The sequence below is a fragment of the Molothrus ater genome, chromosome 1 (genome assembly GCF_012460135.2).
Source record: "Molothrus ater isolate BHLD 08-10-18 breed brown headed cowbird chromosome 1, BPBGC_Mater_1.1, whole genome shotgun sequence".
In the NCBI taxonomy this organism is placed as follows: Eukaryota; Metazoa; Chordata; class Aves; order Passeriformes; family Icteridae; genus Molothrus; species Molothrus ater.
In genome coordinates this window covers 102,890,357-102,903,811 of record NC_050478.2, presented here as the reverse complement: position 1 = coordinate 102,903,811, position 13,455 = coordinate 102,890,357, and the positions used below count along the sequence as shown (strand labels likewise).

At 39.6% G+C, this 13,455-nt stretch overlaps 1 protein-coding gene across 1 annotated transcript in view; it reads left to right on the top strand.

Moving 5' to 3' along the window:
* ARHGAP28 (Rho GTPase activating protein 28) overlaps positions 1–10,678 on the top strand; it is a 72,595-nt gene extending 61,917 nt beyond the window's left edge. Inside the window, exons 9-15 of the mRNA XM_036406502.2 lie at positions 252–414; positions 1,587–1,669; positions 4,546–4,743; positions 5,442–5,585; positions 7,770–7,924; positions 8,587–8,651; positions 10,491–10,678. Coding sequence (XP_036262395.2) covers positions 252–414; positions 1,587–1,669; positions 4,546–4,743; positions 5,442–5,585; positions 7,770–7,924; positions 8,587–8,651; positions 10,491–10,582 — 900 coding nt within the window. The 3' untranslated portion in view covers positions 10,583–10,678. The remainder of the gene's footprint in view (positions 1–251; positions 415–1,586; positions 1,670–4,545; positions 4,744–5,441; positions 5,586–7,769; positions 7,925–8,586; positions 8,652–10,490) is intronic.
* The last annotated feature ends 2,777 nt before the right edge of the window (positions 10,679–13,455 follow it).

The following is a 13,455-nucleotide window of genomic DNA, read 5'->3' as shown; positions in this document are numbered from 1 at the left end:
AGGTGGTTCAAATTGTTCACTGGCAGAAATCTAGCTATAGCAAACCAAATTTAGCCTGGGTTGCCAAATATCTGCAGGAACTTGACTTGTTAACCTGCTCTGAGCTCCACATGGCTGTCACAGGGTTAGGGCTGCTTTAGTTCAAGTACTGTACAAACCTGTCTGCTGCTTGTAATGGGGTTTCTGAAGTGATCACAAATTGCTGGATCAGCAGCAATGATTGAAGGCCAAATGTTTCTTTTCTTTTTCAGAATCTCCATCAAGAACTTGAGGCAAAATTTTATGAAGACACTTTTGACTGGGACCAAGTACGAAATAATGATGCAGCGGGACTGCTAAAAATGTTTATAAGAGAACTCCCCAGCCCACTCTTCACAGTAGAATATCTGCCTGCATTCATCACATTGGTAGAAAGTATGTGGAAATGGATTTAGTATGGACTGATAATATGATAAAATGCAAGAGTAGACATTACATTTTCTTTTTCTCTCTGAAGTATATAGATAAAAGTCATACAATTTTTTTCTCCCTCTGAGGAAGAGAGAAAAACAGACCCAGTGCTTTGCCTAAACATTTTAATTTTCTGCAAAGTTTTGTTTTCAAATGAGAAAGGTGTCTGCATTCAGCTAATGGCACAGGCTTGTTATGTGAACAAAACAACTGTTTAATGTAAAATTTGGAACCTGTGAGTAAACAGTGACTGAGTAATGACTTTCATGTATAGACTCTGATTCCCATTAACTGTAGGTTTCACAAATGAAAATTTCTGCAAGGTAAACTCAAATCACTGTCCTTTATCTACTGGACCTACTGGACCTATTTTATTTCTGTTAAAGTTTATATTGAGGTCAGATCATTGGTACAGCAATATGTGTGAGCACAGAAAAGTTCAGGCAGCTGGGCTTTGTTTTCAGTGTACATACACCCTCTCAATCTCAGTACATTTTGTTCATTTCTCTTCCAGGAAGAATGCAGTTGTACCTTGCCATACCTATGACTTCACTGTAAAGTCACTCAAGCTAGGACAGACTGAAAGTCTCAGGATGGTGAATTTATAAGCAAATTGGTACAGAAAGCTTTACATAAGGTTGCAGTCATGCCTTCAGTGTCTCCATGAGTAGCTTAAAGGGCAGAAGGAGGTGACCTCTTTCCATAACTTCACATACCTGAGTGTGTGTGGACTCTTTATGAGTCCCAGGCTGCGTGCAGTTACAATGGCTCAGCAGTTTGGAGAAGACTGACCAGGAGATGTCTGCGCAGAGTAAAGTGATTTTATTCCCTACAACAAATACACAGATATCCGAGAGAAACTAGCTAGTACTAAAAAATACTGGATTGTTACTATGTAGATAGAATTTTATAGCGCCTTATGTCCCTCTTTTTTCTCATCATCCAAGATGATGAGAAAAAAAGCCACTCATTAAGGTGATTTTTTATTAGGGCAAAAGTGTATGGTTAATCAACACCTAAGCATGCTAGTCTCAGCCAGACACTAGCTGGTATGTCTAGAACTGCTGACACACAGGTTTTTAGAACAAACCAATTGCAGTTGGGATTTCAAAAGCATTAATTATTCATGTCCTTAGAAATCTCCAAGATCAAGTTACAGCTACAAGCTTTGCATCTGTTGATCATGCTGATGCCTGAAGCCAACAGAGACACAGCCAAGGTGAGTTCTTCATTTGCTATCACCTGCCATCTGTGGTATTTTTGACTTTTAAGTGAGCGACTCATTTTTTTCAGAAGCTATGCTAGAAAAGTATTCATCTGTGTTTTTGATTACTTCCTTGAAAAGATATTCAAATTTCCTGGCTGTCATTTCTTTTACAAGCAACTAAGAAATAGTTGCTGGGGTCTCCAACTGCTGGATGTCAGGCATCATTATTATGGAGCACTCATTTCAAAGAGGCATATTCCTCACTTAGGCTGGACAAAGGAGGTCCAGTTTCTGGATTTTCTGTATAACTGAAATTCTCCAGGATGAATTTAAAAGAGAAGCTGCCCTGTTGGAGCTTTTCTAGTGCACTCCTGGTTCTGGAAGGGCTTTCAGGGCACTGGACCAGACTACAGCATGTAGTCCAAAGTAAAATCATGCATCTGTAGTACACATGTGAGGAGCTCACCCTCAGCTGGCTTGCCTTACAAACCCATGCCCACCACCATGTCCTAATTCCTGATACAAAAACAGTGGCTACAAGCATTTTGGATGCTTGGGAGCTCCCAGATCTGACTGCAGCTGTGTCCTGACCCTAAGAGACACTGGTTGCATCTTTGGGCCTGTTTCTACATCAAGGAAACCTGGGTGAACAAGCTTCCTGGGAACCTCCAGACATTTCACCAGGTCCCCTGCTCATCGGGACCATGCAGGTCTCCCACTTCTGGAAGCCTTTCACTAGCCAGTTTAGATACAACCTTATGAGTTCAGCTGCCTTCTTTACCTGAATTTATTTATACAGTGACAAGAGACAAGAACAACTGTCTTCAAAGTACCTGGAGGTCTACTAGTGCTCTGTGAAGAATGGGGTTTGTTTCTGCTACCAAAGTTCTTATGGGTATAGAGCTGCATATGTAAAACACATGCTAGAGGACTAGTCTTAATTATTACTCTATCATTAATTAGGCTTCTGTACGAAAATATAAGTAATGACAAAACTCTACACAGCCCCACTCTCTTGTCTCTAATGAGGTTTTAGAAACTTCTCCAGCACAGTTTCTATTTTGTAATTCTTGGGTTTGTAAAAATGTTTGAATTGCTATGTCAGGGTACAAAGACATTTTAATGGTATGGTGTTCGTGGTTTAACCAAGAGGCAGCTAATACCTGTCATGGTTTAACCCTTGCCAGCAACCAAGCACATGCAGCTCCTCTCTCCCTCCCCAGTCAGTTGGATGAGGGAGAGAATAAGAAGTGTAAAAGCTGGAAAATTAATGACTCGAGATAAATGTAATTTAATAGGAAAACAAAGGCTGTTCATGAAAGCAGAGAAAACAAAGGAACTCACCACTTCCATGGGCAGGCAGGTGTTCAGCCATCACCAGGGGAGCAGGGCTTGATGTCATTCATGTAACAGTTGGGAAGACAAATGCTATCACCCCAGAAGTCCCCCCTCTCCCTTCATCTTCCTCCCACCTTTTTACACTGAGCATGATGTCCCATGGTCTGGAATATCCCTTTGGTCACCTGTTCTGGTTGTGTTTCCTCCTGATTTCTCATGCATCTCAGCAGTGTGGCAGTATGAAAATCAGAAGAGGCCTTGGCTCTAAGCAAACATTATAAACACTGTGTTCAGCACAAGTCCCAAACATAACCCCATACCAGTCAGCGTGAATAAAATTAACTCTACTCCCTCTAAAACCAACACATCACCACACAGCCATTCCTTCCTTCCTCCCCCCTCCCAGTGAGATGGGTGAGAAAATCTGAAAAAAAAGTAAAATGGTTGAGACAATAACAGTTTAATAGGACAGAAATGAATGGGAAAATAATAATGATTCATTAATTAGAACACACAAAACAAGTGGTGCACAATGCAATTTTTCACCACTCGCTGACTGATGCCCAGCCAGTTCTTAAGTAGTGGGCCAAGACCAGTTTTACCCACAGTTTAGATACTGAGCACAATGCCATGTAGTATGGAATATCCCTTGGGAGTCAGCTGTCCAGGCTGTGTCCCCTCCCAAGTCCTTGTGCAGCCCCAGCCCCCTTGCTGGCAGTGCAGCATGAGAAGCTGAAGATTACACTTGACTAAGTGTAAACACTGCTTAGCAACAGCTAAAACATCAGTGTGTTATCAACATTATTCTTATCCTAAATCCAAAACATAGCCCTGTACCAGATGCAAGGAAGAAAATTAACTCTACCCTAGCTGAAACCAGAACAATATTGCAGAAGGACTCATTGGTAGACCCCAACTCTAACCACAGCTGCAGTCTGTGCTATTTAATCATTCAAGCAAAATTCTGAATAAACTACCCAAAAGGGGAAATTCATTTCCTTGGACTCTGCCAAGCATGTGCAGAAGTAATGTCAGTGAACAACCACTTAGCTCTTCTTGCTTTTGTTATCCCAGAATAAAAGTTTGAGGGTTGCTGGCAGAAATTTCAGGTTGTATTGCATGTGGGACTGGTGCAGATTTGGAGAGACTAATCACCCCAAGTGACTGTGACATAAAAAGTATTGGTTAGATGCATCCAAATGGACACTTGGTAATCTGTGAAGTAACTATTCCCTTGAATTATGCGTACATCTTACTTCTAGTATAGGATTCAGAGCCTTACTGTAGACACTGTATTTGCTTTATAAATTTGGGATTATGGTCTAAGTGATAGATAATTTATTAATGTGTGTTTTGATAACATTAACTATTCCTCTGTGGTTGACAAAGGTTGTTGTAACAACAAATATCAGAGTAATCCAAATACTATGAAAAAAACCACTAAATTTCATTTCCAAGTGCAGATGTAGCAGCCAGGCATGTGCATTTGAAATGCTGCATTTCAAAAGAAAATTATTTCCTGAAATTAAACAAGTGTTGTTTTTTTCCAGGCCTTTCTTCAGTTCCTGAAGAAGGTGGTTGCTAATGAAGGGAAAAACAAGATGAACTTGTGGAACGTGTCTATGATTGTTGCACCAAACCTCTTCATCTACAAAGGGAAACGTGCAAACCAACAGGAAATGCAAGCAGCCGCCACCACCGCGCACATTGTGCGGCTTTTAATCCGGTACCAGGACATCCTGTGGACTGTGAGTAGTGCTGGTTCCCCCTTGATGGTCCCATTTCAGTGCAGGACATGTGCAGAAATCAGAATAAACCGACCTTCCAAGGAGAAGCAGTTTCTTTGGAAACTGACTGAAGTCTTCCATGTCTAGAATGAGGCACCCTGGCAGATTTTTCTGGATTGAAAAATTACTTACTACCTTTAGTTATCTAAGACATCTATTTTAGCATCAATTGCCTTCTGGAAGTCCCTCTCCCACACCATTGTTTATACAGAGTGATGCATAGAAGAATGGTTTCATCTGGATGTGTAGGTGATATGACTAAACTTGAATGTGATTAGATGTCTGTTTAAAGTCTAGCCTACAATAAAATGGGACAAAAGTGTGTACAACTTTTTGGGCTTCTGAAGGTTGGCCTGAAGATATTGACAGTCTCAGCTTGTTTGGTCATAACAGAGGGAGAGTATAATGGGGGTCACAAAGACCACCTCTTAATAAAGCTCCTGCAGCTGCAAACATCACTTTAAAGTTTCATATGGCATGAAAGACCATCTACAGTTTCACCAAAGGATAACTGCAGGTTGTTAGAGGAAGCTACTGATTACATGTATCTTCCAGGAATAAACACAGTTTCTGCTGCCTAAAATTCAGTGCCCTTCTAAAGACTCAACATAATTGGGAAAAATTACTGTATATTCTCAGATCTGGTTTCCTCCTTCTAGGTCCCATCCTTCCTGATTTCCCAAGTGAGAAAAATGAATGAGGCAGCCATGAACAACAGCAAGAGACAGCTGATGTTTGACAAAGGAGTGAGAAAACTTTTGAGGAGAAAGACCATGGAACGGGAGAGACCTGAAAGACCAGAGGTGTGATAAAAAAATACAGGTTTCAAGGGCAGCTTTAAACAGTGTTTATCTCATGAAAGATTCTGAGTGTGGGGAGGAAATTTTGCCATACAAAATAAGCTGATTTGAGAATTATCTTGAAGGATGTGGTTCCCAGTCTAACACTCTGATTTTACCTCATGAAAGATTCTGAGTGTGGGGAGGAAATTTTGCCATACAAAATAAGCTGATTTGAGAATTATCTTGAAAGATGTGGTCCCCAGTCTAACACTCTGATAAGACAAAGTTTTGGGAATTGATTGAGAAAAGGTAAGGAAGGCAGAATGATTTCCATCAGCCAAAGCTGCCAAGCTGGTTTTCAACCTGTTCCGTAAGAAATGGTTATATGTGGACTGTCCCTGGCAGCAGTGATTTGTAGATACTCAACAAATGCATGGATCTGTTGATGAATAGTAGAATGATCCATATTAGGATTAATTGAATTTATCCATGTCCTGGTACAGGCCACTTGATACTCTTCTTGCAAGATTTAGTCTTACAGCTCGCACTAATTTTTTAAGCATAGAGAAAGTTCAGTTTGCCCACCACAGACACCTAAACTGTGCCTAAATGTGCTCTGTGAAGTAGATTGTGTTGTTATTCCCTGTATAGCAGAGGAGAGAGGTGGACACTTTTGAGGATTTCCAGGGCTCCAGAAGCAGTTTGGACTTAAGAAAATCTGATAGAAAAACCTGTCTTGAAAGTCTTAAAGCCACCAATTTTAATCTACTGCCTAGAAACTTACTTGGGGTATCCTGCTTTGATAGACAACTAAAACTATCTTACATATTACGTGCAACATAAATTTGGGCAACAAGACATATCATGTCTCTATGCACAACCTACACAGTCCCTATAGCAACTTACATGTATTTCCATGTAGTAACTACTAACCTGGAGAGGAAGTATTTAGAGTCTTCCATGAATGTTTGAAAGAATGAAGGCTGGTGTATTGTAAGAGAAGTAATCAAGGAAATGGTGAAGAACTCTGTAGCTGTTGAATAGTCTTGAAGAACAAAAGAAAAGAAAAATTAGGAAGGAATGATATCACAAGGTTATGAGAAATAGAGAATGAGCCACTAGTACAGACAAGAGAGAAAATGCAGAAGGTAAAGTATGGAAGGAAATGTAGAAAGATAAATGTTATGTATGAATGGTAAATACATTCCAATTCGCCTTTCTCAAGAATTTGCCAGCACTGACTGAAGTATTTTAGGTAGGGTAGGACATCCATTGGTGCTGCAGATGGAGACAGAGATGTTTTTTTAAAATGGCAGCGTAGACTACTGTGCTGCAAAGTTAATTTCAGTGTGGGATGAGCACAGATAGACTCCTTCTCTGAGGAGAGTCCATTACTGAAGTCATTGCACCTTTGGGAAGACAAGTCCATTGATCAGAGTAATTGGCTTTACATCTAATAAAAATGAGGGTAGCCATGGCAAGAAGCTGAAATATGAAGGGTAAATTGGAGGCAGACTCTGTTTGGATAACTGAATTTAATGTTGAGAGCACTTAACGCAAGCCCCAGGTCTCAGATGTTCTAAATTACACAGAGACAGAGACTGGAGAGACTATTGTGTTCTGGTCAGCATGGTATTAACTGGATTAGAACTGGAATGTAAACCTTGCTAATTGATTTATCCACCATTAATCATGGAAGAGTGCCTAAACTTCATAGATGATCATTTGAACCCTACACAAGGTCAAATTTCAAATTAACAGAAACCATATGGTACTTGATGTTTTACTGTACACACACTTCAATCTGGTTGAAGTTACAGGAAGCAGAAACAGAGAACTGAATTTTTATGCCTCAGGAGAATTTCATCTTTAGAAGGAAAACCAGATATTCTTAATAATTTTTATGTTTTTAAATAAGCAGCTGGTTCACTGACCAATGTTAACAGAAATAAGTTAAAGTTACAATTCAAGGGCTTTACCCTGTGTGCATTTATGTGCTACTTACCAAAGAGTTTGTGTCTTTGTGTTGTATCTGATTTGTGTCCACAAATTTGCATTTGTATGACTGTAAATGTCTTTTGAATAGCCAAGAGAATGCAGGACAGTGAATTTTGCAAGCAACCTCAAATGAGGTTACAGAACTGCTTCCAAATTGAGCTAGAGCAATATTTGCCTTAGACTTACTCTATTGAATATTGATTTTAGGGAGCTGTCACTTTCCCTCCATACTTGCAGTCTGACATACCCGAGGGGGTGATAAGAGTTTATGCTCCACTGCATTCAAAAGTCTCTATGGCAATTCAACTCAACAGCCAAACAAAAGCCAAAGACATCCTGGCTCGATTCCATTGTGAAAACAGGTGGGTAAAGGAGAACATTTTGTTTTTTCTGAATAACAATGTCAGAACTATAAATGAATATATTCCTCCCTCTTCAAAGATTCATTGTGTTACAATAACTCTTTTTCTAATCTAAAATTGCTAATTTATGGTTATGTCAATCAAAGAAATTTTAACCACTTATCTTACTCTTTTTATTCTACTTTATAACTGGCTCCTATATAGAATCAATCTGCCCTCCCTTATACCACTAATAAAAATGTACATTAAACGTATATTTTATAGACTTACCACATAGAGAACCCAAAGGGATTGTTTTACTTCTATCCATAAGTCTAGAATGTTTTTATTTCTGTAAGGTAATAATTATTAACAGCTATGGGAAATGGTAAATTGTGTCTGAAAGTCTTTTCTGCAAAGTCTTCCCATGTTACCACATAATTCTGTTCTTTGAATAAATAATATAAAATAAATAATATAGAAGGTTTGGTTGATTATGATGTAGTAATCTACCTCTGTGGCAGATTCATTATTCTGTAGTGGTCCATTTGGTAGAAGTTATTGGTTTTAATAAGGCAGTTCACGGGGGAAAAAATACCAAACTTTAGCTTACCATAGATGGTGTATGATAAGGCAGTGGTTATAACAGAAGGACAAACTGAAAGTTTTTTTTTCTATCCTAGCCATGGATCATCACAGAACGTGAGAGGCCAGATCCAAAGTTTACATGAAATTGGAGGAAATATAGGTAGGTCTCAATTTTGAAAATTAATTCTTAATGTCCTTAACCTCCTAAAATACCTCAGGGCAGCACTGTTTTGACACAGCTGGGTCTCTCCTACCCTCCAGTCCATTTGGAGGAAAGGAGCCTGACCCAAAAGCTGTTAGAATCCATGTCATCATTTATTCCAACTCTAGAGTGACAGGAGGGGTACCCCAGGAGAGAATGAACCCGGTGGCTGGATCTCAGCAGCACTTCTTACAGTCTTGCCAAATTCATCTGACCTTTTGCTTAACCTCTCTCACTGTCATAGCTGAGCATTTTTCCATGGTTAAGAGATCCTTAGTCTTCCTCTTGCAAGCACACTCCACCTTGCTGTCAAGCATTTTTCCAAGATCTCTTTCTTTCTTGCTGTATGCAAGTGTTAACCTCCCTCAAATAAAGACCTACAGAATTGTGAATTCAGCCCCTGCACATATAGGTGTTCTGTACTCACATTAATCTGTGTGCTTCATTTAGATTGCAAATTCCTTGCAATAGGGTTTTTGTCTTCTTCTGTTTCATGCAGTGACACTTTTTATAGTAACAACAATGGCCCACAAGTTTCTGGCCTGAAGGTCAAAAAACATATTTTAATTTGATATTACACAATCCTTTCTCTTCTTACTCACTCTCCTTTCTGTGTTCATGCCAAAATTCTGGATGCTGTGTTGGAGTCAGTTGTAAATTACCTGATTAGATCATTCCTTATTTCTTCTAGATTCAGCTCTAAAGACTTTCTGTAAAGTTACTACAAAACATCACAGACTTACTTCAGCAGCAATCGGGAATCAGTCTTTATTACTGATGATAACAAAAAACTAAATTGGATTAGTGATTTGTTTTGCCTGTCCAAACAGGATGACCAACTGATGCTAAAACAGAAAAATGATCCTAAAGACCTTGTGAAACAATCCTAAATATTCCTACCATGGTCTTCCAAAAAATTGGGACATTTAATTTGCATCTTCATTTAAAATCATTTTTATAGTCCTAGATCCTTCAGGGCACCTTAGTCCACTGATTATGCATTAATTCATTTATATTGCTTTCACTTGAATAAAATCATTAGGACCCCAGTGACCTCATAAGTAACCATACAAAAATTTTGCCATAATCTTATGTCATAGCAAAGTAACCTTACCAGTGAAATTACTTCATTACCCCATGTAAATGCAATATAGTCCAACAAATCAACTTAACTCTAGAATTTATTGCCTTATTACTCAACTAAGAGGCACAAAATCCTCATTCAGGCAAAGGCAGCCACAACTTCCCAATCACCAGCTAATGAAACAGCCAGAGTGCAAAGGATTTTTTTTTTTTTAACTAGCAAATTGGCAACTCCCAAAAACCTTGTTAGAGTTCCTGCATTTCTTTCCAAGATCCTACTGTATGGGAACACATTGTTTACAGAGCTACTTTTTCAGCATTTAAAAATAGTGTAGAAGTCAGAGAGTTGTAATTCCAGTTCAGTAAATCCAAAGAAATAAAATCCCCCATACTGCAGCACTTACACTAACAGTGTTGTTGATGCTTCTGAAAAGACCATATTCACCGTTTGACTAAATGTCTTGTCCATTACTCAGTGTAATGCAGGACATCCTGCCTGGAAGTGGCAGTAAATTCATGACTGTCAGAGAGTAAAATTACTTGCAAATTTACCAAAGGCCCGCTCTGTATCCAGGCAAGATGTTAGCTGGATGAACACACCAAACTGGGCTTGCTGTGTGCAGGTCAGAGAAACATTCAAGGACATTTTAACACAGCTCTGTCCCTGTGTGCTGAGAACATCTTATGATTCATGGCTGACAATTTCCTTTTCAGGTCAGCACTGTTTGGATCCAGATGCGTTCATGCTAGATGTCTACCGTGCAAATCCTCAGGCAGAATGGGTGATAAAACCAAAAGCCAGCTGAAGCAGAAGGCAGCAGAATACTGGACAAAAGCCACATGGACAAGAGTGATGCCTGTCATTTTAAGCAGCTCTTGCAGAGACAGAACAAAATGGTATCCACAGGACATCATTCCTTCCTACTGTACTGTCCAGGTGATGGTCAGCACATAGGACTTTTGGTATTCCAGCTTCCAAACCATCGGAAAAATATCACATTACTTATGCTTCCATATGGATTACACTTGTGCCAGTTGGCCCAGGAGGCGAGGAGGGCAGACCAAGGTACGGTGTTCGTTTCCTGACCTGGTGTTAGAACAATTTTTGGAAATAATGCAGTGGCATCAGATGAATGAAACACTACTGACCACAGCATGACACAGAAGCATGACAGACATTGGAGAAGGGAAGGTGTCTGTCAGGCATGGAAGGCGGGAGCTCAACATGCAGCAGTGCCAGACCGCTGTGTGAAAACCAAACCTTTCTCCTGGAAGTAAACCCATACAGTGTGTGTTACTGCAATGCTTGTGTCTCTCAGTCACTCCTCATGAGTACCTGATGCTGGGGGAGGGAGGCAGGAGGAGGAACTACAGACAGCTGTACTGCTCAGTGTATGTGCCACTGTATATCTCATTACCAGTCTTCCAAAATCATCTGTCTGGATCCCTCAGCTGTGTGCAATTGTAATGGCACAAACCACGCTCCCCTACCTTCCCCTGTCACACAAGTTTCAGGAGACAAAGGCTGGGTGAGGAGGGGCATATGGCCCTAGCTCTGCCTTTTACTTGATACTCTCAGAATTAAATCTGTGTAATGCCAGACTATGAGATGTGTTTATGGTGCCACTTACAATCATCACCTTTTTTGTTAACCATTCTCGTTTCTAATTTGTAACCTAATTCTTTTTATTTTGTTTATTTTAGCTTTAATATGTAAGCAATTTTTATACTCTTCAGCTGCATCAACAAGAGAGATCTTTGTTCAGTTCTTGTATAAATACAGCATGGAGAAGAAACAGGGCTTCCAATGAGAAAAGGGATCTAATAATTTACACATTAGGTCTTTAAAACCATAGCCAGTCTAGGCCCAGTTGTGCTGGGGTTTTTACAAATACATAGCAAATTGCAGCTGGCATGCAGTCTAAGCAAGCACACAGGCTGACAAGAGAATACTGAGCTGCCACTGAATTTGGAATGTCAGACAGGCTGTCTTGTTTGGAGCTAGTCACAAGAACAAGCGGTGTTCAGTCATCTCACTTTGGGCTGTGCTGAACTAAAGAGGATTGTTGAGTAAGGAAATCACAAATCCCTGGAAAAGAGTATTTTTTTCATCTGTGTCATATGCAATAAGTGGGAACCAATGCCTTCAACTGCACTGCAATGTCCCCATCACTGTTGCACAATTAAACCATCCCCAGCCTGAGCAATGATTTTTGTTCCTGATCTGGACACAGGGATAAGGCAGAAGCTCTGTTTATTACATAGCAACTTAAAAGAACTCTGAACCAAGTCCTCCAGGTGAACTGGAGGTGAATAAAGTCTGCTGTCCTGCAGAGAAAGCCTGTAACTTGTGATGCTCTTCTGAAGCTGTGCAATGAGTATCTGAACCAGAGCAGACCCTCTAAAATGTGTCAAGTTGATTGTGTTCTCCAGTGGTGGTTAGCTTTCATTGTTAGTGGTCAGTGAAAGAAATCAACATTCAATCAGTAACTTCACCAGCAACAATAATATCTACAGAGGGCAGATCCTGTCTTCTTTCTTATCTTCCTGATAAAAAATGATAAAAAAATTAGCAACATTTTCTTTAGAACAGCAACATTTTTAACTTTCTGGTTGTTTTGGCGCATTTTTTGTTTTGTTTTTTTTTGTTTTGGTTTTTGTTTGTTTGGGGTTGGGTTTTTTGTTTTGGTTTTTGTAGGTTTTTGTTGCTGTTCTTGTTTGTTTGGGTGTTTTTGTTTTGTTTTTCCTTTTTCTTCTTAACACTAAAGGAGAAGCAGTTGCAGCCAGGAAAAAACCAGGACAATTGTATTGTAAAATACACTCCTTATTTTGAAAACTATTTATTTTAAGTATACAAGAGATAGTAGGTCTATGGCTTGTTTATAGGACTAAGCATAAAAGTTTTGTCTTGTGCTTTGCTCCCGATACCCTTTAGGTCCCTCTGTGGCAATGGACAGCTCTTTGTGCTTGTGCTACCCTTGAATGTCAGCTGTAAAGCAGGACTTGTGCTTTCCATATAAAGGCAACATGAGAATTAGTTGAGTTAAATTCTACTCTCAGATGTAGCCAAACAATTCCCTGAGCAGATCAGGAGTAATGAACATCCATCTGGGAAGAACAAATTCAGCAAAGGCTTTTATATGTGGAAAGTGCTTTGAATATAAAGAGAATCAGATAAATGCTAAGCATCGTTGTATCTATAGCCAACTAGAAGGCATTCTGTGACTATACAGAAAGCCTAAACTTTAAGAAAGTAATTTGAAGTGTCATAGCAAATGAGCTAACTTCCTACAATACTTTCTGACAAATACATTGACCTCCTCCATCTTGCCCACTCACTTCACTCTGTGTTCTCAATGGCTGTGCAAGGGAAAGGACAGAGCAGCCCTGTGTTCATGCTGCAACTTGCTCAGCATGTTCTGGACCTCATCAATGTTATTTCTGAAATAGATCTCCCTGCATTCTGTATAGAATACCAGGGGGGTTTGGAAGACTTTTACCACTTCACAACTTAGGCTAAGTCAAATATGATGTCATAAAATCCACCCTGTGAGCTGTTGTTTTATGCTGAAACTGCCTATAACTTTGTAAGACATGCATATTAGCAGATGAACTAGATTCTACATAGAGTGGCCAAATACCTCCTGTCTCTGAAAAAGGATGTCAGGATTCTCTTTTG